Source organism: Candoia aspera, chromosome 15 (assembly GCF_035149785.1).
Source record: "Candoia aspera isolate rCanAsp1 chromosome 15, rCanAsp1.hap2, whole genome shotgun sequence".
NCBI classification, from domain to species: domain Eukaryota; kingdom Metazoa; phylum Chordata; class Lepidosauria; order Squamata; family Boidae; genus Candoia; species Candoia aspera.
In genome coordinates, this window is record NC_086167.1 from 10,690,956 (window position 1) to 10,717,695 (window position 26,740).

Genomic DNA, 26,740 nt, shown 5'->3' on the forward strand with positions numbered 1-26,740 from the left:
CGGCGAGGCAGCCTTGCAGCCAAGCCGGGAGGAAGAGAGGCGAACAAGGTTGGGAACTAAAAAAACCCAGCCGCGCCCGGACGCGGCTGCGAGCGCATTGTTGGCTGGCTCGCCCGCTCCCCTTCAGGCTCGGGAAGCCGAGAGAGAGGAGAGGAGAGGGCGGATAGGATTCTGATGGCGCCCGGAGGGAAGGAGACCAGCCAAGAACCGGGGGCGCGCGTCCCTGGAAGAGGAAAACGGCGCCGCGCCCTCCCCCTCCCAGTTGGGAACGCGCGCTTGAAGCAGGGGGAGCGCGCCCTGGCTGGCCAACCCAGGCCGGGCGGAGAAGGGGAGAACGGCGCGGAAAGCGACCCTGCCTTGGCTCTGGCTGGGCGCACGGGCTGGCTTCGCTCCGCTCAGGGGGAAGAGAAGAAACCCCCGCCCCGCCTCCGCTGCCGCTGCCGCAAGAAGCCCGGAGCCTGCGTCTCTAAGGGGGCGGGGGAGGAGGAGGGGCGCGCGTGCGCGAGGCGTGCGCGCTCCGGCTCGAACTTGGCCGAGCGCAAAAGGGAAAGAAGCGCAGGCGGCAGCGGCGAGGGAGGCGCCCCAGCCGCTCGCGCGTTCCGGGCGCCCTGCGAGGCGCGCACGCCGGCTGGCCGGCCGGCCGGCCGGCTGTTAGGGGCGTTATAAGTGGAGGCGGGCCGCGACGGGGCGGCCCAGAGAGCAGCCGGCGGGAGGGAGGGAAGGCAGGCGAGGGAGCCAGGCCGGCCGGCGGTGCTCGGGTGCCCTCTCCGCCCTCCTCCTCATTCTCTCTCCCTCTCTCCCTCTCTCTCGCTCTTCCTCGTCGGCTGCCCGGAATGATCTCAGCCATCTCCAGCCCGTGGCTGACGCAGCTCTCCCATTTTTGCGATGTTGCAGCTTTCACCGCCAACAGCCTGAGCAGCCTCAACTCGGCCGCGGCCGCCGCGGCGGGCTACCCCCACCTCCCGCCCTCCCCGGCCGGCGAGCCCTACGGCCAGCATGAAGCGCCGCCGCACTACGAGCCCTGCTCGGCCCAGCCGCAGCCGCACCACCCGCCGCCGGCCCAGCCCCAGCAGCAGCAGCAGCACCACCACCAGCCGCCGCACCACCACCCCGGCCAGGCGCAGCACGGCGGCTACTCGTTCGCGCCCGGCGCGGCGGGCACCAACCCTCCGCCCCCGGTGGGCTCCGAGGCTCCAGAAGGCGGCGGAGGCGGAGGTGGCGGCGGCGGAGGAGGAGGAGGAGGAGGAGGAGGAAGCGGCTCCGGCTCCGGAGGATCGGGCCCGGCCTCGGCCAAGGCGCCGGTGAAGAAGAACCCCAAGGTGGCCAACGTCAGCGTCCAGCTGGAGATGAAAGCGCTCTGGGACGAGTTCAACCAGCTGGGCACCGAGATGATCGTCACCAAGGCCGGCAGGTTAGGAGCGCCCGGAGGGTCTCTAAAGCAGATGGGGGTGGGGTGGGGGGCTCTTCTTGCCCGGCGTTTGCGGGGAGGGCGACCCCGGCGCCAGCTGTCCCCCTCCAGGCGCTTCTCCAGCCGGGCGTTTTCCAGGCCCCCGGGTGCCACCAAAGGGGTCTTTTGGCACAGCCTGAGCGCCCGCCTTGCGCGCTCTTCGCAAGCCCGCTTTTGCCAGAACTCGGCCGAGCTGCGCGTCTTTCCGAAGATTGGGGGGTGCAGGGGGAGGCGGGAAGGTCTCGGGCGCGCGGCGGCACGGCTTTGCTGCGGGAAAGCGCCGGGAACGGCTCCGGGTTGGGACGCGTTTGGATGCCAAATCCAGATGGAGTTTGCCTCGCTTTTGAATCCGCCGCGGCTTTTACTCCCAAGCAAATCGGGGGCGAATTGCAGCCGATCTTCCTTTGTAGAATGACTGAACTCCCCCCCCCAAAAAAAACAAACAAACAAACCACGTCTGTGACTTTATTAATGCAAGGAACACTGAAAAATTACTTGCTAGCCGATGCCCGACCCTGGTGGCGTTTTCCCATCTCCTTAGGCCTGTCCTATTTTAATGGCAATGATTTCCCCTCCTGCTCAGAATATCTCTCCCCCCTCCTTTTTTTAAAAAAAAATTCCCAAAAACACGAGTGGGTTCCCAGGCCGCCTTTCCTGAAAGCCAGACCGCCTCTCAGGGTACAAGCTGCGGCAAAATCGGTCTGGTTGTCTTTCAGACACTGCGCCCCGCCCCCTCCGGCAATTCTTTGCTGGGTTTTGCAGCAAGAGATGAACCCGGCGAAATCGCCCCACTTTAAATCAGTTGGCCCGACCGAAGCAGCGTCTGCGGAGTTTGCAGGAAATGGAAAAAAAAAAAAAAGTAATCTTAGCTGGTGTGGGTAATCAGAAGAGGAATTATTAGGGGTATTCATCATGGTGATAAGTGATTCGTTCATTAAGTGTAGGGGAAATATCTCCCGAACCTCATGTTTCAAAGACCTGTTTTTAGTCCTACTACTCCCCTGCGTCCGAGGCCTACCACCTCCTGCGGGCATGTCTGTCACCCTTCTCCGCCCCTCGGTTGGGGATGATGGGAACTGCCGTCTGACACATCCAGAGGCACCGGCTTGGGGAAAGCTGAAGGGCGGTGTGTTTTCAAACCCACGCGTGCACGTTTTTGCATGAGGTTTATTCTGGGGGGAAAAAAAATCCGGCTGAATTTAAATGAGTTGCTCTGAAGTTCAAGTGTGCTCAGGATTTTAGACTCGGTTTCCCAACCCTCCCTCCCTCTCCGGATTGAGCTTCATGGAAAGTGCCGAAGCGCAGATGATTTTACCGAATGGAATTGCCCCAAACTGGTTGGGCCGCTCCGTTTCTTAGCCCTGGCAGGCTCCCCGTCCTAATCTTTCCATATTTAGGAAAAAGGCAAAAGCCAACATTAACAGTTAAAACTAGGGCGCGGAAGGGATGAAAGAAAACCGCCGCCGAAAGATTCCGTGGCTCCCCCCCACCCCCCCACCATTTCGGCTCCGGCGAATCGATTCCTGCCCCTCTCGAGCGTCGGAGAACTCCGCGGCGCATTCCGCACGGAGGCTTCGCGCTGCTTTGAGCGGGGTCGATAATGCGGGCCTTAACGCGTCAAAGCCCTCATACAAGGGGTACCAAAAGCCAGGCCCCACAGGCCAATCGCAATAAGTTTCAATGATTAATATCCCCTCCCCCGCCCAAGAAAATGTAGTTAGGAACGGTCGTGCGCCGAACGAAGAAGGAAGGGTTTTGAAGAAAATGGCAACCGATTCGCTCAGTTAATGTAATTGATATAATACATTGTCTTTGGGACCTGACTTTTGGTACACGGGATACGTATACGTATACGTATACATCTCTCTCTCTGTGTATATATAAATTTTAAAGCTTATGCGTGTACATATGTGTGTGTGTACATATAAATTTTAAAGCATAAGTGTGTGCTTATATGCATATACATATGAAAAGATGTATGTGCGTGCATATGTGTGTGTGCGCACGTGCATCTAGGTGTGTGTATATATATATAAATTTTAAAGCACATGTGTGTATGTATATATATAAAAGCATATATAAGTGTGTGCACATATGTGTATTTCTGCATATATAAATTATATAAATATGTGTGTATGTGTATATGAAAGCGTGTGTGTCTGTGCATCTGTGTATAAACTTTAAAGCATATGCGTGTACGCACACGCACACAAATTCTTTCCCCTCCCAAAAAAATTATTGTTATTGGGATTTTGTAGGCTCTCAATCTGTGCTTTCCTTGAAACCTTTTGCTCCTTTAGATTTCCTCTCCTGACACAACGCAATAAACGAAATTCCCTGTTAGGAACAACGCTTTGGATTCTCTAAAATCTGGGTCAGCGAGATGGATTCCAGGGTTCGTTTTGGAGAGGAGACAGGAAACCTTTTGCTGGCCCTCGGCAAGTTAAAATCCAGGCAGGCTTTCCTGTTTCAGGGCAACCTGCTTTCAGTCCTCCCGTTGGGGCAGCTTGTCCTGGACAAGCAAAGTTCTATAGGCCCCTTAAAACTGGGGAGGGATGCAAACACTTTTGCCAGGAATGCACGTTTGCATTTAGTTGAAAAAGAAACGAACAGGAGCGGGTTGAACCCAATATCGTTGCTCTCGAAAGTTTGCTCTGGGAGACTATAGAAATAGACGCATCCCCTCCTGTGCGTTCATCCCTTTACGTAACCAAGGGACAAATAATATCAATCTGGAATTAAAATGGAGATCCAGTCGATCCTTATGTGTAACAGTTTGTGGGCATGTGGACTGGTCTCTGCTGTTGGAAATGAAGTCGCGGCTGTTTCTTTGTGAAGAGGTTTTTTTCTTTGGACCTTGGGCTTGGTGGCTACAAAATTGGCAGCAAATAAAATGTGTTCGTGGGCTAATGAATCTGAAAGTCTTCCTTTTCTACGCATAGTTTTCTAACTAATTTAACAACGGGACCCACAATTAAACAAAACCCCAAACCAGGGGAACTTAACTTAACTTTGGAATCTATTATTTTATTGCATGCATGAACGGATGCATCCAAATCATTTCTATTTTTTTGCCTCCATGTGGGACTTCCTTGGATTAAAAAACGGGGGTGGTTTCAGCACTGTTCTTTACAAAAGTCGTAAAAGTAAGCCTTCTTCAATGTGTTGGGTGTTTTTGCAGAATAAACCAGAATTGCATTGGAGAGATGTACCCAGCCATAAACTAAGGTTTACCAACCACAGGGGTTTGGGTTACCCAACATGCAAAGCCACAACTGCCTTGCATTACGGTTCAGCGAGTCTCCCCCAGGGTTGTAAATTCCCCCATTTCTTATCAAAACCACGGACAACCACTAGAGGGCAGCCCAGATTGGAGCAGTTGGTTTCATCCTGCTGCCCTCTAGAGGACACTCTGAGTTTTGCAGCCAAATGTGGTAGCACTCAATTTTTATTTTTTTTTGCTGACCATTGGCTAATAACTTGACGCCCTAAGCGAACTCTGCCCAACTCATCTTAGTGAAGAGACCGTGGTTAAAGGAAACCATGGCTTCATACAATGCCCATCCCCAGCTTTCTCCCAACTTGGCACTCTCTCCATGCAATGTGACTATAAATCCCAACATCCCCCCAACGCCCGAAATTGTAGTCCCACCGTATATTGGCTAGACCCGAGAGAAGAACGATTCAACTTTTGCTCTGGATTCAGAAGGGGAACGTGTGTGTGTGTGTGAATTTTCTGTGTGGCTTAAGGCAAAATCACAGTCCGGGGTGACCAAAGGTTTGGGAGGACAGAGGACACAGAAAGCTGGAGAACAATTCCTCTCGCTTGTGAGAACGGTTCAGAGTTGAGGGTCGTTTCCCCCCTCCCTATCCCCACAAAACTCTCCCGGGCTGGGTTTACCCAGAGAGAGACACCGGTTGGGAGACAAATGCGCCTGATCCATCAGTCCCAAATACCGATTTTCCTTGGTGGACTTTTCTTCCCTTTCTCTCTCTTGCCTTCTCCCCACGGAAAGGCTTAACGCTCTTCCCGAGAAATCCGCCTTCGCGATTCCTACCCAGTGACTTCCAGAGTTAAAGGGAAAAAATAGGGCTCTCTTCCCCCCCGCCCCCCATGGGGGGCAGATTTTTGAAAATCCTGGCCTAAAATTTTCTGTATGCATAAAAAGGAAAAATTTGCCTCCCTTTCACAAAAGGAGAAAAAGTCGTTTGCTCATGGATGTAAATCATCACCTTCCCCAATAGCTCACGAGATTGACATTCGTGTTAGTATTAATCTAATGATCAATCATGTATTATTAATGCATGAGGATGTTAGGATTAATAGTCTGATAATTATTTAAAATAATAATAATAATAATAATAGAAAGTCATGGCATAAACTAGCCGTAGTGGTCCCAGTGGTTATCCGCACACTGGGTGCCATACCAAAAAGCCTTGGATGGCACTTAGAAAAATCTGTGCATTGACAAAATTTCCATCTGTCAATTACAAAAGGCCACACTGGCAGCTGTGATTCCACGTTGTTGTGAATAATAATAATAATAATTGCCCACCGAAGTTATCTTCCATTGTTTTGACCGTGCACCCGTTTACTGAGAAACCAGGCTTGGTGGCTTGGAGTCCGACCTCGGCTAAAAATATGCAGCGTTTTGCACTTTTCAAAGCCACCCGCTGCACACACACACCCCCGCAAGCAGATAGAAAGACCCGCCGAAAGAGCGCCGTTTTCTCAAAGGAGGGCCGACCAGCTCCCGGTTCGCGGCAAAGGAGCTTCAAATGTGCAAAAACGTGGTGCCCCTTTGCTCTTTGGAGTGGGGAGAGAAACTTTCCAAGACCCCGGCGCGGTTCTTTCAGCCGGGGGAGGGGGGGCGTGGAGGTGGGATTGTGCATCTTTTCTAGAGCTGATTTCAACTGGATGGCATCGCGTGGTGGGTTCCGCGGGCGTTTTATAACCCACGCCGCGTTCAAGTGATTTCTTTGCGAAACTCCCGTTCAAAATGGATAATTAAACACACACACACACACCAAACAAAACAAGCCAAACGGTCGAGCTCTTTAAAACAGGGTTCAATATTCAATATTCAATAAAATATTCAATATTCAATAAAAAAGTGGTCAATATTGGTCCCCAAGAGTCGATGGGTCTATCGAAGGGATCGATGTTGTTGCTTTATTATTACTATTATTATTGGTAATCTACAATTAGATTCACAGTCTAAGACTGTGTTTATTATTATTATTGTTATAATAATAATAATAATAATAAACACAGTCTTAGAGACTGTGAATCTAATTGTAGATTACCAATAATAATAGTAATAATAAATGCAGTCTTAGACTGTGAATCTAATTGTAGATTACTACTACTACTAATTAAATAATAATATAATTTTTTATTATATTATTAAATAATAATTATTAGTTACACATTAAAGTAAAGTAGTAGTCATTAACTCGTTTTCATTTAATAAATGTTGGCGGGTCGATGAAGATGAAGAGTTTGGGGATCCCTGCTTTGAAGGGAACTTGTGTTAGGAAAAAGAGGGGGGGGCTGTTTAATAAGAAAAAGCGAAACAAACTGAAATCAACCCTCCGCACCGCGACAGGGATAAGAAAACTGCTCGTAAGAGATGGGAGCGGAGCGTAGGAATGGAAACAAGTTCAGCTCACTTTCCCTTCGGGGGTGGAAGAATGGGTTATGAATTTTTAAATGGTCCACGTTCTCTGGTTCCTTTGTCAATAAGCCCGCTCAGATTGATCTGGGAGGCTTTGCTTAGGGCCTCCGATTTGGGAATGTATGTATGTATGTATGTATATATATACACACACCCTCCGAAGCCAGCCCAGAATGGAGCCCTGTGTTCTTAAAATCTAAGAGCAAAATGTAAAAAAAAGTATAACATGGATTATAGTTTTTTTTAATTGCCTTTTTTTCTCTCTCTCTATAGCTCCCTGTGCTATAGATTTGGGGTGGCCACCTACATCATCATCGTTGTTGTTGTTGTTGTTATTATTATTTTCTGACTAACTGGAAGCTAGGGGAAGACAAAGCTTTCAGAAAGAAGGCAGGGGGAATCCCTTTCTAGACCCCAGCGATGGTGGCAAAATTCCCCATATTTGCTCCATTCCTTTGCTTTAAGACCTTTTCTCTCTCGATTTGATTCAGCCCCAGGGAGAGGAGGAGGGAGGGAAAGACCCTGCCGGGGGTCTGCACAGAGCTTGGACTACAACACCCATCCTCCCCACCTGTCTGGGGATGCTGAAGGTTGGAGTGTGGGTGCCAGGTTGGAGAAATGGCGCTGGGCAGTTCAAGCGACCCCAAATGATCCTGATTTTTGTGTTGGTGGTTAGGCCAGCGCGGTTGAAGTTCCCTGCACTCGCTGGGCTCAGCATGCTTCCACCTCTCTTCCAGCTGAGTTTCAGGAAAAATATTGCCCAACTGGATGGAATCCTGCCCACAAATTGTCTTGTTTTGTTTTGCTTTTAAAAGAAGGTTCTTTTTAAAACCTGACTTCCCCAGAGGCTGAGCTTTCAATATCGACTTGCCAGGAACCTTGGCATATTGCAATGTATCTTGTATTTTGAAGGAAACCTTTGCAGGGCGTGTGTCATTATTTTACACTTCTGTTTAACACACGCAGTGAGTAGGGGAGAATTGGGGGCATCTGTAAATTAAGAGGGAGGTTCCTGTGGAAGCGAGTCCCATGAGTTTAATGGTGGAATTTATTCACTGCTGGACATGCATGCTATTCCAGGCAGTTGCCCTGGGTTTTTAAGCTGAGCTCAAATCCAATCGAATATCTTTGTTATGGTCTTTGACCAGCCTTTACAGGAGATGGAGAAAAATAATGGAGTCCAGCAATTGGTTATCAGGAAAAAAAGGAAAACAGCAAGACAGTGAAAGAACATATTTCATTAAAAGTTTTGCACAATTGTGTAACTTGATAAAAATACTTGGCCACTGGGTATGTGAGTGTGAAATCTGAACATGCATATGTTCAAGCATATGGTGCCCATCTCTGAGTCATGTTTTTTCGACCATGTTGCGGAAGAGATAGCCAAAGAGGGGGAAGATCAAGTGACGAAGAGTCTTGTGGCACCCTGAAGATGGCCCAATCTACTGTAAACTCCTAACGGGGCCTGCTCATGCTCCCATAAATTGCTTTAGAAGAGGAGTCGAGTTCTTTAGTGACAACGAAACACGGCTAGGGTGTCACCCTATCCAGACAGGTTTTGGGTCCCCACGGCGATGGCTGGGTGGTGTTGGAAATGGTCCAAGTGGAAGAAGTCCACTTCAGAGCATCTCATTAAGCAGGAGCCAGGAACTCATCCCGCCTTGCCTCAAACTATGGCCGTGTACCCACCAAGGATTTCCACCATCATCTAGCCATCCTCCTACAGCGTTCTGACTTTCTAGCCAGGAGTTGCACAATGCCACCTTGGTTTCCTATCCTCTGGAGAACTTCTCATCAGGGGTTATGTCCCACTGGCTTTCCCAAACCAGCCATCAGAACTGAGCTCTGCCAGGACCTCGTCCATCCTTCTTAGCTCTCCTTTCCCTCCACAGGAGAATGTTCCCCACTTTCCAGGTGAAAATTTTCGGGATGGACCCTATGGCGGACTACATGCTCTTGATGGACTTCGTCCCGGTGGATGACAAACGCTATCGGCAAGTATCCATCCTCCCTCTGAAGTCTTCCCGGGCAGCGTAGAGTTGTCCGAGGGCTGCCACGGGCCTTGAAGGTAGCTTACCTCCGAGTAGACAGCTGGGGGGGGGGGGCTAGCGGTGAGGCAGAGCAGGAATGAAAATAATGCTGTAACTGAATCCCAGGGCTGCGAGGCCTGTCCCCTTCTTGCTAATGCTGGAGGTGCAAGTTCCTGGCCCTGGTAGAATATTCCTAGGAGCATCCAGCACTGTCCTCACAGCATTGTGTCCCCCCCCCCCCCCCAGTTTTCATCTATTCTAGTAACTGGGGAGGGGAGCAAAAATCAGCCTGTCTGAAATAAGGGGAAATTTTGGTTCTTGAAGGGGCATGGTTGGAGTGGAAGGGCTGATTAAGCCTATGCTTTGAAAAAGGTGGGGAGGGCTTCACTGGATGGCATGCTTTCTCCAGCCTCCCTCCCTCTTCTGCCCCTGCCCTCCCCCCCACTGACCCAAGGCTTGTTCTTCCACGCTCTGCTCCGTCCACCCATTTGCTTCTCTCTCAAAAGCAAGTCCAGACTCACTCGCTCACTTGCTCACCCTCCCTCTCTCGCCAAGAAGCTGCAATTTAGGAGCAGGGAACTAAATCACATTTGTTGCTGGTTTTTTTTTCCCCTGAATCATTATTTTGCTCTGAGGCTTCACTCATTTGTCAGCGATTATCTCCAATTTTGTTCTCGGTTTAAAACCAAGAATGCCTTCAAGCCATCTTTTAAACAGGTTTAGTAGAAAGACCTTCCTTCCTTCCTTTTTTCTTCTTTCTTTTTTCTTCTTTCTTTTCTTCTTTCTTTTCTTCTTTTCTTCTTTTCTTCCTTCCTTCCTTCCTTCCTTCCTTCCTTCCTTCCTTCCTTCCTTCCTTCCTTTTTCCTTCTTTCTTTCTCTCCCCTCCCTCCCTCCCTCCCTCCCTCCCTATTGGCCAATTTACCTACATTACAGCCTTTCCCAACTGTGTGCTCTCCAGATTTGTTGGACTCCAGTTCCCATAATTCCCAGCACTATGTGGCGCCCAGGGGTGTTCAGTTGGGGAAAGTTCATTCATATTCATAGTCACACATTATGCTTGACCTACCTATGAAATCCACCTACTTTTCTGGGCATACCTGATTCCTTAACCTTAAACTCACCAGACATGCAGGGTTCACATCACACACGCACACACAGAGTTGAACATCAGTTGAACATCAGTGGAGTTTCATGTGTCCTGTGAACACAGCCACCCCATCTTTTACTAATCTGGTCCATCTCCCACCAACCTCCCTTGCACACACACACACACACACACCAATTCTCTCTGGAACAGAGTTAACATTGCTTGCCTCCCCCTCCTTGATTTCCAAACATTTTGGGGTTAAAGAGAAGCCACAATGACCTCATGGGTGCCATGATCTCATGGCCCAGATGACAGCAATGGTGTGCTTGCGCATGATATCACTTTCCCCCCTCCTATGCCCCCTTCCCACTGCAATCCTCTTCAGGCTCCTTACTCCACACAAACAATGAGGTAAATATTTAGGCAGCACACCAGCTTCCCGGAGGGGTTCAAAAACTTTTGCTTGTCAAAGGAAATGGGATCTTTTGCATGCAGGGAGGATTTTGCCTGAGGCACCCCACCTTCCTTCTCGTCTTGCTCGTTTGTCTGTTCAGCCTCCACCCTCCATCCAAACCTACTTTTTAAATACATCCTTGTGTGAGCTCTAGAGTCTCCTTGGGATCTGGGGAGAATGATGCTGGCATTGGGGCCAGATGGAAGGGAACAAAAGACTCCTAGATTTCAAGACAGTCCTTCTGTGGTGACTCCTTCATGCCACCACGTTAACCCAGTGATCAGGTCTACACAATATCTGGGCAGCAAGCCAAGCACCCAGGCTGGATTCATGCAACTCATGAAAGCAGGAGGGAAAAACAGAACAAACTTAACCCAGTCAAAAGCTTGTGTGGATGCAGTTGCAGACTCAGAAATGAAGCAGTTTTGCCTAAGATGGTAACCTCTAACTGTGTGCAGGAACAGCCAAAGGGCATCATAGCTGCTTCCTTCAAACATGGCCGTGCTGCTGTTGAAATCGCCTTCAGATCTTTGCTGGAGTTCCTTCCTTTAAAAGGGGGAAGTCAAGATCAGTTCTTGGTGACATCTCAGGGTAGTTTTCTTGGCAATGGAGGTTTGGCCTTGTGGTCCTCTGCAAATGGTGTTTTCAAGGTCCCAATGTAATGGTATGTGGGAAAGACCTTGGGAGATGGAGCGAAGAGACACTACCTAGGGAACGGTCAGATAAGAGAGAGTGTAGCCTGCAGCTGCATAATGGGAGGAGAAAGAGGCTCAGAAGGCACCCTTCCATATTTATTTATTTATTTATTTATTCCTTTATTCCTTTATTATTTTTATAAATAACTCAAGGCAGGGAACATACCTAATACTCCTTCCTCCTCTTATTTTCCCCACAACAACAACCCTGTGAGGTGGGCTGGGCTGAGAGAGAGTGACTGGCCCAAGGTCACCCAGCTGGCTTTCATGCCTAAGGCGGGACTAGAACTCACAGTCTCCTGGTTTCTAGCCCAGCACCTTAGCCACTAGACCAAACTAGGCTGTAGAGGAGATGAGGGGAAAATTGTACTTTCAGACTTGCAAGATTCTGTCAATATAGCTTTACAATAAAGTAGAATTAGCTCAGCTGGTTGTGATTCCTGTCTGGTATACTCCAGGAGGACCCAGGAGGACCCTGGGATTTTCTGCCAGTGTCCTGTCCAAGCCTCCCCAGTGAACCCAGTTCCTGGCTTTTCTGCTCCCCACAGATATGCATTTCACAGTTCGTCTTGGCTGGTGGCTGGCAAAGCCGATCCTGCTACACCCGGGAGAGTACATTACCATCCAGATTCTCCAGCAAGGGGGGCTCAATGGATGAAGCAGATTGTCTCCTTTGATAAACTGAAGCTGACGAACAATTTATTGGATGACAATGGGCATGTAAGTGTATGCTGGGAAAGACAGAAGCTGGGGCAGCTGTGGGGAGAAGGTAAATATCACACCACCATCACCATCACCATTTATGTAATTGATTTGGATGGCCAAATCTCGCAAATGCGACTCTGGGCACCTCGCAAGCCATTAAAACAATAACCCATTAAAACGAGTTTTTAAAAAAACAATGTCAGCAAAACAACAACAACAGTGATCGCAGAAAATAAGTCATCCTCACCACCATTGTCATCTTAGACCACGTTTCCCTAAGTTTTATGTTCTTTTTTGTACTTTTTATACTTGTTCCAGTTAATTCTTTCTGTTTGGATGTTTTTAGGTTACTGTTAGAGTCGGGTGGCATTAAAATTGAATGAATGAATGAATGAGTGATCTCCTGATGTTCTGGGGCTACAAACTGCAGCGTTCTCAGACAACATGAGGCCAGTTGGAAGGCTGCAGCTTAAAATCCTTCTAAACCCCATGATTCTTTGTGTGGGGGGGGGAAACCAAGGGGTTGCACAGTGGTCAAACAAGTCAAGATGGTGGCATGTTCAATGCACATTAAAAACAGTGGCAGCTTTAACCACACCATTGTGGCTGCCATCTTTACTGTTTTGTCCCCACCCTGTGACCACCTCTAGGGGGAACATTAAGCACCCCAATCATTTCTCTTATTCCCACCCCCCATCCAGGTCATTTTTAAATGTTTTGCTTTGGTGATGGGGAAGGTCTGAATAAAAATTATCAAAACACTCATGGGATTTAAGGCAAGAGTGTGTGTTAGATCATCTCCAGTTTATAGATTAAAAAAAGATTTGGTCAGAATTGTTGCAGTTTATTGTACTCAAACAATGATAATAAGTGGTTAAAAAATAAACATTAGATTTGAGCTGGGGGGGAGGGGTTAATAGCCCGAATTTCTTTCTTCTTGCCAAGGATATAATTTTTCTTTTGCAGTTTAATTAATTAAAATGTCCAAACAGTTGGCTGAATCAGGAAGTCCATTCAAATTCTTCCTGAACTGATCAAGAAGCCTTCTCCATTGACCTCTATATTGCAGATATATTGGGCTACAACCATGTGTCTGCATCTTATGGGCCTTAGCTGGCTTCAAAAGTTAAGCAGGATGAGGACTTGGTTGAGAGACTCAAGGTTGTGGACTAAATTGGGAAGATGAAAAGATTCTTTCGGGGGGGTGGGGAAGTCTGACATAAACTTTTTTACTTTTTTACTCCTATTTATATTTATTTATTAGAATAATTTTGTATTTGTATATTTTATTTTATTGTACGGTTGTTGTTTTAATCGATTATTGTAAACCGCCCAGAGTAGGCCTGATGAGCGGGGACAAATAGAATAAATAAACTTCTGCAAGACTTAAAGCATCTACTTTGCCTTTTAAAACTCAACCTGTAGCTTTCCCAATGAAGAACAGCTCATTTTTTCCAGTCCTGGGAATCACTGCACCCCCAGTGATGTTTTTCACACCCTTGTCCTACAATCTTGCAACTGCATGACATAAAGCCCATCATTCCCAGGCAATATGATGAACAACACACCCATCATCTTCTTGCCAAGTTGACTTGAGCAAGGACCAAGCTCCCTTTTAGGGTAAGCCCAGGTGGCCTGTTCTGCCCAAACTTTTTGTAGGGGTGAGGGATTTTTCTCTCTCATCGCTACCACCTTGGTGTGGCCGAATGGACCAGTTATATGATTTCCCTTGCTCGTTTTGTCATTCAGATCATTTTGAACTCCATGCACAGATACCAGCCACGTTTCCACGTGGTCTACGTGGACCCACGAAAAGACAGCGAGAAGTACGCTGAGGAGAACTTTAAGACTTTTGTCTTCGAGGAGACTCGATTTACCGCCGTCACGGCCTATCAAAACCATCGGGTGAGTATCTGGAGTTCATTAATGAGACGCAAAGCTTCCAGGACTTCATTTATCAACAGCCCACTCACCTACCCCCGTCTTAAAAAGGCACCTTCCCCATCCAGCACATCTACATCGAGTGACATGATGGATGAAAGCCGGAAAAGAGAAGGTAGGAGATTGTTTGGTGCAGTCAATCAACCGATCTTTGCTTGTTTTGGAAAAAAAAATGGTGCAAAGCTCTTAAAGGTGACGTGTTCCTGTTTAAATCAGTTCAGATGTGAGGAGGCTGAACGGAGGAATTAAGGCAGTTTACAAGGCAAATCTTGCAAATTAAAATTGTTCGCCGTCTCCAGTTTTACCAACCCTGTGGGGCTGGCAACCCAATGGTGCCTGGATGGGGTTCCTTTACCCATCTTGGCAGGAGAAGGCAAGAACAAATGCCAAGAACGCCAACCTGAACAGGTGTCGGGGAAAAAATTAGATGAGTTCTTTGTAAATACCCTCTTACACAGTGTGTGTGTGTTGGCTCTGATGTGCTCTTCACCAAAGAGAATCGAAACAATTTTGGGAGGGCCAAGACCTCTGTTTTACAAAAAATGCAACCCATTAAAATGGGACGGTGGCTGGGCTGGGAAATCTGAGGTCCTCGACATTGTAAGTAAAACTTAGCAACTTAAAGATGTCTGGACCCCAGACAGAGTGGTCAATCATAAGAGATGCCAGGAGTTTCAGTCTGGCAACATCTGGAACCTTAGCAGTTCCTCAAAACTAGTATATGGGATTGCTATGCAACTGGTAACCCAGGAACCAGATGTAGTGCATGGCGGTGTTGTTTTTGGAGATGATGTTTTCAGCTTTTCTTATCAACCTCTCATGCATGCAACTGCTATGCCCTATTGGAGCAAAACTGTGTGAGTTTGCAGCTGGGGAGGGGGGAAAAAACACAAGACTTCACTGCATCGGTTTATTAATTGTGAAATCTTAGTGCCCAGAATTGGCCCACTGAGCCTGAAAGTCCTTTTATCACCAGGCATCACGGATTATGGATTGTTTGTGTCTAATGCGACCTGCATACTGCCAACACCAGAAGACTTTGTCTCCCACAAATGCTAGATGAGGAATGTATCGGTGAGAAGTACCCATGAAATTGGCAAAGCCTGAGTAAAGGTTTCATGCTTAAAATGGCCGGGTGGTTCATTCAGAAATAGGAAAATGCTGCTTTTGTGTAAAAGCTCATGAGGTTCTGGAGATGTTCCTTTCTCTGCAGCTGAGAGTCGAGCCCAAGTGGGGTTATTTAGAAGGAAAACCAGAGTTAGAAGTCAACTGGACTGGATCTGGGTTGGCTGACGTTGCTGGAATTTAACTCACCATTAGCTACTGTACGTCTGTAATGAGAATGATTGGCAGCTCAAGACTGGCTGTTTTTTGTAGCCAAGCTAAGACTTCACTGCTTTCAGAGAGCAACTGAACCCGTTTCTTGGAAATACAAATAATACAAATCCACCGGATTTGGTGGACTGAATAACTTTAGTAGATGATAGTTCACTTCCATCAAAAGGTGATCATCCATCCCTGACGTATTTAATGGCCCTCCTGTTTCTTCTCCTGAGAAGGCCTTGAATTCTATCCTGAAACACGGCATTAAAATTCTTATCTTAAAACGGCTGATGCTTGTCCACAGAGGGATGGGTTATGGGCTGCAAAGAAACAGGGCTGCCTACGAGTGTCTTGGTGGAAAAATTCTCAGCAGAACGGCCAAACTTTGATTTCCACGGTCGCGTCCGGCAGGGCTCAAACCTCATTGCCCCTGCCGTGAAGAAGGCCAGATCTTGAACTCTGAAAGTCCCTTCTGAGAGGCCCATCAAGCAGCCCTGCAGCCGAATAATCTGCATTTTGCGTCTCCACCCGAGTGCTGCAGACTGTCTGGGGAATTTTCTGTCTTCTCTGCTTTTCCTTAAGCGTTTCATCTGCTGAATCCGTTGCTGGGTTTCGGGAGGAATTTGATCACCCTGGGAGGCCTGATTCTAAGAGAAGCAGCAAAGGCTCTACTTTCTTGCATATAAAACAAGAAAGTTTGCTCTCCCCCACTGCCCCCCGCCCTTCAAAATCAGCAAAACAGCACGGCTGGGGTAAAACTGACCTTCAAGTATTATCGGTGGAACCACAGTCAGCTCCTATCCCCTTCTGCTCCCCAAACAATGCAATTCACACACCAAAAAGAAAAAAAACTCTCTTCATTAGCACTGGATAATGTTGGGCCCACGTTCTTTTGCATTACAGCAGATCCCCAGTTTAAGAATGTCCCGGTTTATGGATGATTTCTAGTTAAGAACGGACTGCCATCAAGACTATTATATTAAAACTTCGAGTTCAGTACAATGTTTTGGGTTAAATACACAATACTATTTTGTGTATTATTATGTTTAAGATGTTTTAGGGTATCTGGAAGTATTTTCTTAAGTGTTTTATATGCAAAGAATAGTATTCTTTGCATATAAAACACTTTGCAGATAAGTGTTTTATATGCAAATAGATTCAGCAGAGTCACTTGCTGAGATGGGTAGAAATCAAGAAAGAAAGAAAAAGAAAAAGAGAGAGAGAAAGAAAGGGGAGGGGAGGGGAGGGAGAGAGGGAAGGAGGGAGGAAGGAAGGTAAAATATATACTAAGACAAACATTTGACTAACTGATGCTAAATAACTGTTCTGACTTACGTACAAATTCAACTTAAGGACAGACTTAGGAACAGACCTCGTTCGTAAACCAGGGACCTGCTGTAGTTTGGAGATCAGTTTATTGGGACAGACTGTGTTAGAAATATATAATGAAAACTCCACTTCATTTCTGAACTATGCACCCAGAATACCAGTTGGTTTGGTGGTGTGTGCATGGAATAGAGGGGTTTTGCAAAAGTTTCCTTGCGCGCTAAATCTTGACGGGTTATATCCCTTCAGTGGTTACAAGGCTGAAAGGATATCGATTTGAATTGGTCAGCTGGAATCTTACACATCCTAACTGTTGATGGAATCAAAGATTCCTTTGAAATCTTTCTGGTCTTTCCTTCAGAGAATATTATCACCATGCTGTAATTTTTAACTTACCAGAAGGGAAACAGTGTTCAATAAGTGGAGAGTAGTCATATTCATTGTATTTAATTTAACCACCCAAAGTCCCTCTTTTGGGGGAGATGGGCAGTGGCTAAATTTGATTAATAAATAAATACATAAATACATAAATAAATACACTTAATTGCAATTAAATGTATATTTCAACTTTAAATCAAGTTTAGTTTTTCCCTTGCCTCCCCCCTTTTTTTAAATCCAGGCTTGTTGGCAGGGACTAACCATAGATCCCTTCAAAATCAAAGATGCTACTTGGCTGAAAAAGGCTATATACTGCAGTTTGAAATCCCAGTCTCAAAATGACTGAGCTTGGTATCCAAGGACTTACCGGCCATAACAATCAAATGTTGGAACACCTATCTTGTTCTAAAACTCCTAAGTTTTAGATTATGGCTGCCAAATTAATCCTGCATGTAAAAATCTTCCCAGGAGGTGGCAGCACTGAGCTGACTTTCAGTGAGTTTTTCGAAGGCAGGGTTGAACTTGGATGGGAGACCAACAGAAAATCCCAGAGCTGTCGGGTAAGGTAGAAATGGAAAAATCCACCAAAAGCATTACCTGGAAGATGTATGAATCTTTGGAAATTGTTTGAAGGACACACTGCTGAGCACAGGGGGAGGCTAGTGAGTAAAGCTGCTCAGACTTGCTCCATCGGGGTGGGGATGGGGTTGCCATTGATCTCATGCATACTCCTGATGGACCACAATGCTCTTGCTTCTGTGGGATCACACCCTCCTTGAATCTGATTGGCAGAAGTACCTGCTTTCCTGTATTGTTGTTTCCAAATGAAAAAGGGCTGTGCTTTTTCTAGCTAAATAGAAGAAAAAAATGGTGACCATGAAGCAGGAAACCAGTCCTCCTCCTCCTCCTCCTCCTCCTCCTCCTCCTCCTCCTCCTCCTTCTGAGGAGGAGGAGGAAGAGGAGGGATGGAGCACAACAGGAAAGAGGAGTTTGGGCAGCCATAACTGAACCAAAGTTTGAGGGAGGCTGCGCCTTTAAGAAGTTGTTCCAAGCTGGCATCTCTCTGATGGCTTAGAACAGCTGCTTATTTTCTCTTCTGCTTTCTATCACTTTGACCTCGAAGGGTGGAACTGTCACCGGGGGGCTTAAAGTTTGTTTTTCAACCCATTCCGGAAACTCACAATCATATACTTGATCCGTGGATTTGTTTAAATATAAAGGGGTTATAAAGGAGAGGGAAATGTCCTTACCCCTTCGCTTCCCTCCCCCTCCCCGCTGCCCAGCCCAGTGAATGAAATAAATACTCTGCGGCGATGGTCTGGGGGTAGGACAGGATATCTTGCAGATGATACATGCCTTTCAAAATGGATCTGAAGCTTAGAAGACGCCTCTGTCCTGGTGCTGAGAATTAGAGTTACAGTTGGGAGACCTGAGATGAAAACCACATGGTGGACATTCAAAGCAGCCAAGTTGGCGGTAGCAGTTTTTGAAAGGGCTTAATGCAAATAAGGATGGAGAGGGAAAACTTGTTTGGACCAAATCAAAGCAATTAAGGGGGGGGGGGGCTGACTCCACTCAAAAGGAGAAGGCTCGCTTCTGCGGTGCAGGGGGAAGAGAGAAGGGGGAACAAAATCCTGCATTTTTACCGTTGGCTTGCATTGAGGATTGACGTTTGATTTTTTTCTCTGAAGAATTTTGGAGAAATTCTCATGCGCGGTGTTTATGATTTGTTGGTTCCATTTCAAAGGCCCCCAATCACAAAGCGATTCATGGTGGCATACAAGGATAGGGCTAAGAGCACATCATTCCAACAGGCAACTCAAAAGAGAAACCAGCCGGACATGGGAAGAGAGAAACCTCAATTGTGTTGCACTCCAGCAGGTCCACAAATCCCGCCCCCCGGCCCAGTTTTCTGCTAGAGGAGCCAAGTTTTTAAGGTGTTCCAGAATGAGAGCAGGATTGGGGCCCTGCAAACCTCAAGGGGAATGCTATTCTTCAGGCCAAAAGTGGTGAGAGAGACACTGTGTCTCCAGCATCCCCTAAGACATGGTTTCGTTGATGGGACCCAAGGCCTGCTGACATTGTCTGATCCTGTAGATGGGTGGGAATGATTGGAGAAAAGTGGTCCTTCAACTATGCAAGCCCTGAGATGTCAAGGGCTTTAGAGGTGACCACAAAGCCCCTTGAGTTGTGCCTGGACACCAACTGGCAAACAATGAAGCCCATGAAGTGGAGGCCTCATATGGGTATATTGAGGTGCACCCATGAGCGTTAAAGGCCTGAGGTTGTTTAGTTACCCAACAGCCAAGGGCTCATGGAAATGTCCTGTTTCTCATTACACAATTGTTAGCCTCCATGGCTTCTCCCCCTTCTGTTCAACCTCGAGAGGAGACATCCAAGGAACGTTCTTCCCGGATTGAAAATACGTGAGGATCCAAGGAGTTTTCCGAATGATGGAGAGATGGATCTCAAAAAATAACATTAATGGCCATCTCCAGCAACAAAGGAAACTCTTAGCTACTGCTGAAAGAAATTTGAAAGACATCCTCAAGTTTGTTTCCTAAGAGGTGCAACCCCTTCATTCAAGGCAGATTCCACTTTAGGGGTGGTTTGAACTCACACCAATGATTCCCCAAGAGGAATCTATGGTACTGTGGCTTTGAATGTTTGAACATCCAAGATTTCAGGTGGTGAGGATAGGAAAGATGTGCACATCTCGGTTTCTTTAACAGTGTCAGGCTATGAAATGAGATATATAAGGGGAAAAATATCAGGGTGGTCACTGAAAGTCTAAGTTTCCATCCACAGTCTCAGTGGGATGCCCTTTCTCCTAATTGACTCTAAAGCCTATTGCCTCCCAAATCTCTCCCTTCAGATAACCCAGCTTAAGATTGCCAGCAACCCGTTTGCAAAAGGATTCCGAGACTGTGATCCTGAAGACTGGTAAGCCTGCTGCTTTGTTTAATTTACTTATCTCTTCTTCTAAGACGTTGGTTCAATCTGGGCCTGACTCAAATATGGAAGTTAATCTGCTCAGATGCTTCCTTTATACAAAACTAGAGAATCCCTCTGCAAAATGCTTGAAATGAGATATGATGAGCTGTCTTTCCCATGCTTATCACATAGTAGAACAGTGTTCTGATTTTTTTATTTTTACTTTTTTGCCCGTAACAGGCCTAGGAATCACCGACCAGGAGCCTTGCCTCTTATGAGTGCCTTTGCTAGGTCGAGAAATCCAGTGTCTTCCCCGGTGCATCAAAATGGGACTGACAAAGGTGAGTTTCTAGCCCAGAGATGGGAAAGAGTTTGCAAATTTTATCCTATATCTCACGGCTTTGAGACTGTCAAGAGATGAGCAAATACCTGGGTTGATTCCTTTGTGGGTCCTCCCTGGAGGTTTACAGGTTCCACAACACAATGGAATCCTGGAAAAATTAGGACAGATAAAAGTGTGTGTGTGTGTATATATATATCTATTTACACTATGCATAATTCAGCTTTGGAATTTGTTATGAGGTGTGCCACCTTGGCTGGCTTCAAGAATGGGTTGGACCAATTCACAGACATCTTGGGGATCGATGGCCCTTAGCCTTCATGCCTCAGAAGGCCATCTGCTGGGAGACTGGTGGGCTTCCTTCTGCAGTCGGTTGGCCACTGTGAGAACAGATTGTTGGGCTAGATCAGTGTTTCTCAACTGTAGTGACTTAAAGATGTCTGGGCTTCAACTCCCAGAATTCCCCAGCCAGCTCTGCTGGCCATGGAATTCTGGGAGTTGAAGTCCACCCATCTTTAAGTTGCTAAGGTTGAGAAACACTGGGCTAGATGGTCAGGAATCCAATCCAGCAGGGCCCTAGAAAAGTAATGCTTTTTTGTTTTCTAGATCAATTAAATTGTAAAATAGAACCACTGAGTTTGAAGAGGGTGTGCAATTTTTAGGGACCCCACAATATTTTTCTACCAGCCAGAACATCAGTTGTGTCTACGGGGCCATAAGATTCGCCACTGTTTGGTATGATGCAGGGCAGCCTATACAATCAAAGTCTGCCCCGCAGTGCAGGATTTCACTCACCGTTTGTTCGGCACTCCAAAGTGCACATTTGGCTTTTAATGGAGTGACGCATAGGAGCCAGAAATTAAATGTGATTAGCAGCCAGATCCACTAACTAGTTAAGACACAGCGCTTGGCAATTTGCCAGTCTGGTTTAGGGGATTACAAGAAAAACATCTTGCTCGCAAAGAGCAGAATGTCTAACCAGGCTTTAGAGATAGAAGCTGGGTCTCCTTTATTATGCTTTTGCTGGCTGATCTGGTTATTCACTGGGGACAATCTGCCCTTCATACATCTGGTTGCAAACTCATCAAAAGGACTTTACTTGCCAAGACAGCAAGCTTTGCAAATAGGGGTTTGTCTCGGGGGAGCAAAATTGAACTAACCAGCCGGATCTCCAAGCAGCCCTCTCAGTCTGCCTGAAAAAACAGGTCACTACAGGCAAACATTGTCCTGGCTACAGAGAATCCTGCTTTGGAGAAATAAGAGAATGTAATTTAGCAATGGCTATTTGTTCATCCAATGGGACATTCAGGATCCTGTTTATTCTGGAAAAAGGCAGAATTCCCAGTTGCGTCATGCATTGAACTTTTCAACGTTTCTCAATCAGCCCATTTTTCTGGGCTTCTATAATGCAATGGGACGCGGTGGCGCTGCGGGTTAAACTGCTGAGCTGCTGAGCTTGCCGATCGGACGGTCGGCGGTTTGAATCCACGTGGCGGGGTGAGCTCCCGTTGCGAGTCCCAGCTCCTGCCAACCTAGCAGTTCGAAAACATGCCAATGTGAGTAGATTAATAGGCACCGCTTCGGCGGGCAGGTAACAGCGTTCCGTGTAGTCATGCCAGCCACATGACCATGGAGGAAGTGTCTTCGGACAAACGCCGGCTCTTCGGCTTTGAAACGGAGATGAGCACCGCCCCCAGAGTCAGACACGACTGGACTTCATGTCAAGGGAAACCTTGACCTTTACCTTATAATGCAATGAGTGACAAGTGGTCTCCAGGTTAGCATATCAGGCTGAGCCACGAAACGATGAAGCCAGGTTAAAACTAACCAGGCCTAGCAGGCGGTGTGAGGGCAACCCCTGAGGCTATGATTGCTCTGCTTATGTGGGTTGTGTGAATGCAGCCGTCAGGAACTCTGGATTGGCAGGCAAAGGGCTGCTGAAGGAGCATTGCCCAGGGAAAACATGCGCCGTAAGAGGGAGAAACTGCAGAAATCCTGGAGTGTGTGTGGTGTGGGGCGGGGTGGGAAGGTGTATAGCCTGAACTAGAAGGTTGTGGTTCTCCAGATGGCTGCATTGAGCTGCATTTTTGTGAATGGAATGCTTGGGCTTTTCCTTTGATGGAAAGATTTTTCTGGCTTGTAGCTGTTCCTCAGGAACTCAGGGTCGTTAGAATTGCTGCAGCTCTGGGCCATGAGAAATCCAAGTAAATGGTTGGCTGGGCCTAAACATTTGGAGATTAGAGCCTGTTGGGTTCCACAGCTTCTCTCTTCCCTCTCTAATCAACGGTTGCATAGGTGTCTATTGACTGGTGACGCCTGCAGGTGGATTTGTCGAAATGTGCAGTGCAATCCCATGGGAGCTGATTCCAAAATTAATTCTCCCCTTCGCTCAATTTTCCATTATGGTCAACGAGGCTTCAGTAAATAAGCCTACAGGTAGTCCTCGCTTAACAATCATTTCTTTAATGATGGTTCGGACTTATGGCGGTGCTGAAAAATCCAACTAACAACTGGTCCTCACACTTATGGCCATCACAGCGTCCCCGCGCTCACGTGATCACGATTTGGGCGCTTGGCAATGGTTAGCATTTATGACCACCGCAGCATCCCGTGGTCACATGATCGCCATTTTCGACCTTCCCAGACAGCTTCTGGCAAGCAAAATCAATGGGGAACTGCACAATTCATTTATTGACCACATGGTTCACTTAACAACCATGGTGATTCACTTAATGACCACTGCAGAAAAGGTTGTAAAATCGGGTTGGATTTGCTTAATGACCACTTCACTTAGCAACTGAAATTCCGGTCCCAGTTGTGGTCATTAAGCGAGGACTACCTGTACTTACTTCAGATAGCTATCATCGGTTCCACTTTTCTGACCCCCCTCAATTTTTTGAAAAGCACGAGTAATGTGTAGTTTTTCCAACACCACTCATTTCTCCGGCTCCTTCACGCCGATTCTTCAATGGTGGTGGAAACTTGTCTTTGTAACATTTACTAGTCCCCAGTCAAGAAGGAACATTAACTTTATATTTCAATGCACCTACAAATAAGGCTGGAACTTCACACAGAACATTAATTGAATCAAATATTCCAAACAAAGGGCTTGATCTCCCTGAACTGGTCTGATCCAACCTGCTCAAGGGTTTGGTCTCCGTATTTTATTTGCCTCCCGTGTAAACTTACAATGAATTTACACGTAAATATGACCCCATGTTTCCTTCTGTACCTTTTTGTTTTTAATTTACCATGTGAGGTTTTTGCTGATCACAACTCCCCAGCGTTTACACAGGAGCTATTTTACATAAGCCGTTTTCTTGAACAAACAAACAAAGGAACAGCTATTAAGTTAGGCTGAAAAAGAGAAAAGAAAAAGAAAGGAGGAAGGAAGGAAGGAAGGAAGAAAAAAAAAGCACAACACTCAGTAATTGCCTTTAACCTCCTCCAAAACCTGCCCGAGATATCTATTTAGGCTTTCTCGTTGATTCCATTTCCATTACACAGAGTAAACAGTGGCCCAGAAGAAGAAAAAGAAGGAGGAAAAAAGGGGCCCTTTCTGCCAGCGCACTCCAAGCCTATTAAAATAAAGAAAAGCCTGTATTTGTTTAGCCTTATACAATTGCAAAAATTTCAGGCGTGTGCAAACTTGTCACTCAATTCAACTTGATTTATCACCGTCAAAATGCCTTGTCTCAGGAGCGGGGATCTTTGTGGAACACCATGTTAAACACTTCATCTTTAAAAAGGAAGAGAGACAGAAAAGAACCCAAACTTTTGATATTCCTGCATTCTTCGTCTTGTCTCTGTTGACGTCAGACTGTGGGCCTGAAAAGCAACCACCGTGTGCACACCTACACGCACACACATGTCTCCTTTTGTCTCCTTCTGGTGGAAGAAAGCACAGCGGTGGTTTTAAACCGAGCAGCCTCGACATGGAGGTGGGGGTGGAAAAGGTATTTCTGAATCGCCAGATGACCTTAGAGCAGGAGAAAAAAGAAAGAGCAATCAAATCCAATGCTTCTCTTGATTTGTTTGGGCAAAATAACTCCAGGGTGTCCTGGGGCAGCTTAAAGACTAAGCTGCTTAATATCTTCAGCTTCCACTGTAGGTGGATCGCAACCCACTTCGTCAGAAGGTCTTGTGTCTGAGTTAAAGTATCTGAGATAATTACACCTTTGCATCTTGCTCCTGAGGATGAAGGTAGCTCAGTGTTTAGGAACACGCAGAAGAGCTGCATTCACCTCGGTGAAGTAGGGTCAGATGATCGCTTGAACCTTCTTCTCTTTTTATCTCCTTCTGTAATTCTAGTGCTGGATGGCTTTTTTAGGCTTTTTAAGGCTTTTTTAGACCTCCCAGCACCCAACCTTAAAATGAAGAAAATGACAGAAAGGGCCAAAGGCGGGGCAAGTGATTCAATACACATAGATCTGGGAGACCTCTAGTTCGTTTGGTCTGGTCCTGGACGTGATGACCTCAAACATCTGGACACCACACCTGTCCTTGCATAGGGACCCTGATCCTTATACCTCTGCAGTTCTCTTGTAAAGTATGCTTCATGCTTTCATTCCGCAGTGTCAGGTTAGCAGGAAAGGAATCAGAATGAATTGGTATTTGGCACGCCGAGAAATTCAGGGTGAAGAGGAACTGGTGGGTATCTAGATGTAATGTTATGTGGGAATGACCTTGGGAGACAGGAGGAAGAACCAAAGACTGAACAACCAGCATGTAAAAGATGTCTCAGCCCACAGAAGGAAGGAGGGTGTGGGAAGCATTTCAGAAGGGACCCTCCCCAGAGTAAAATAAGAGGAGGGGGGAAAGACTTTCAGTCTTGCAAGATCCTGCTAATGTAACCTTGCCATAAAGATAGAGCTAGGACTCCTGGTTGGGCTTCTCGTCTGGACTACCTCGAAGGGCTAACCCTAGACATAGCTAAAGGACAAGTTCCAACTGCCCTCATCAACATGGAAGGAGTCCTCTCTAGCAACAGCTGGAAGTCCAACTAGCTCCTTACCCTGTTCTAAAGGAGCCGAGGAGCCAAAACACTGGGGCCATCTGCCATTCTGAAAACACGGTTTCAGATTAGTGGGTGGAACCAGATGTCTCTGTAGCCCTCCTTGAGAGTTAGATCCTGGCTGTGCAGTGGCCGACGTTGACATCTTAGAGACCACTACTTAGAGTCCCAGAGATGTCACCCTGTCTGTTCGCTGACCAAGTCTTGCACTTTCTCCCCTGCTCCCCTTTCCTGTTCTATCATACGTTGCAGATACGGTGGAGAGCCGGCGGGAATACGAGCGGGAATCAGCTAGCGGGACACCGCTCCATGCAGATCCGACTCAGCAGCTCATGTCTCGGGTGTTAAGTCCGGCGCTCCCAGTTCCTGGCGGAGGGGGCTTGGTTCCACTCACCAGTCCAGCTGGGAGCCGGCCTAGCCCCCCGCATCACGAGCTGCGTCTGGAGACCTCTGTGTCTGAGCCCCTCCATCATCACCCCTACAAGCACCCGGTCTCAGCCTACGACCATTATCTGGGAGCCAAGAGCCGGCCAGCCCCCTATCCCTTGCCCAGTATCCGGGGACACAGTTACCACCACCACCACCACCACCACATGAATCCCGCCGCAGCCGCCGCAGCTGCAGCCGCCGCAGCTGCAGCCAACATGTATTCTTCAGCTGGAGCACCCACCAGCTATGACTACGGACCAAGATAACCTCTCGGATGCAAGGTCCTCAAGCTCTGACTGACTCTTTGCATGGTGTGCATTGCTCAGTAGTGTACCTTTGGGAAGAGTTCCCTGTTTCTGAGATGGGGGGTGGGGGGATCAGCCATCATCCCCGGTGCACACGTTTCCTTCTCCGCACCATCTTCTCCCTTCCACCACCTTCTGCTGTTGGATGCGTCGTTCAAGACTCCCGTTGTTTTTTTTCCATCCAGGGGATGAAATGCTTGGCCCGTGTTAGGGGCATCTGTGGTGGAGTGGCGGGAGTCTGGGGCTTCTCCTGGACCTGCTTGGCATCTCCTGCCACTGCGCTAGAAGGGCACCTTTCTCCTCTCCACAGCCTTTCACTGGCCCGCTGACGAGCAGCTGCACTTCCCCCTCTCCCTTGCTTGATCAGCGAAGCATTATGCTGTTATTCCCTGGCTGCTTGAGCACGGATGCAGTGCTAAACCTGCTCGGTCCGCTTGACCGATGCCACTGGTGGTGCTGCTGCAAATTAGGTAGGTCAAGCGTTGCAATGGGGAAAGCTGCAGGCTCAGAATGCATACATGCAGAACCTCCGATTTCTTTGTGTTTCCTACAAGACTAAGAAAGTCTGCAACGGTGGAGGTCCACCATTCACAAGAACTAGGCAGCAGGATCTTAAGAGCCCTACCTACTGTATAGAAGCTCTCAGGTTTAATC

At 47.4% G+C, this 26,740-nt stretch overlaps 1 protein-coding gene across 1 annotated transcript; it reads left to right on the forward strand.

The window, feature by feature from the left end:
* The first annotated feature begins 789 nt into the window (after positions 1-789).
* On the forward strand, positions 790-26,157 carry TBX1 (T-box transcription factor 1). The gene is made up of 7 exons (XM_063315691.1): positions 790-1,411; positions 9,018-9,119; positions 11,940-12,111; positions 13,846-14,001; positions 19,940-20,007; positions 20,239-20,339; positions 25,605-26,157. The coding sequence occupies exons 1-7, from the start codon at positions 834-836 to the stop codon at positions 26,045-26,047; spliced, it is 1,620 nt and encodes a 539-aa protein (XP_063171761.1). The 5' UTR covers positions 790-833; the 3' UTR covers positions 26,048-26,157.
* The last annotated feature ends 583 nt before the right edge of the window (positions 26,158-26,740 follow it).

Excerpts from the sequence above, each read along its gene's own strand:
- TBX1 (XM_063315691.1), top strand. The coding sequence starts at position 834 with ATGATCTCAGCCATCTCCAGCCCGTGGCTGACGCAGCTCTCCCATTTT. Across the intron at positions 9,120-11,939 it reads GTGGATGACAAACGCTATCG|ATATGCATTTCACAGTTCGT; the intron begins GCAAGTATCCAT and ends TGCTCCCCACAG. Across the intron at positions 20,008-20,238 it reads GACTGTGATCCTGAAGACTG|GCCTAGGAATCACCGACCAG; the intron begins GTAAGCCTGCTG and ends TGCCCGTAACAG.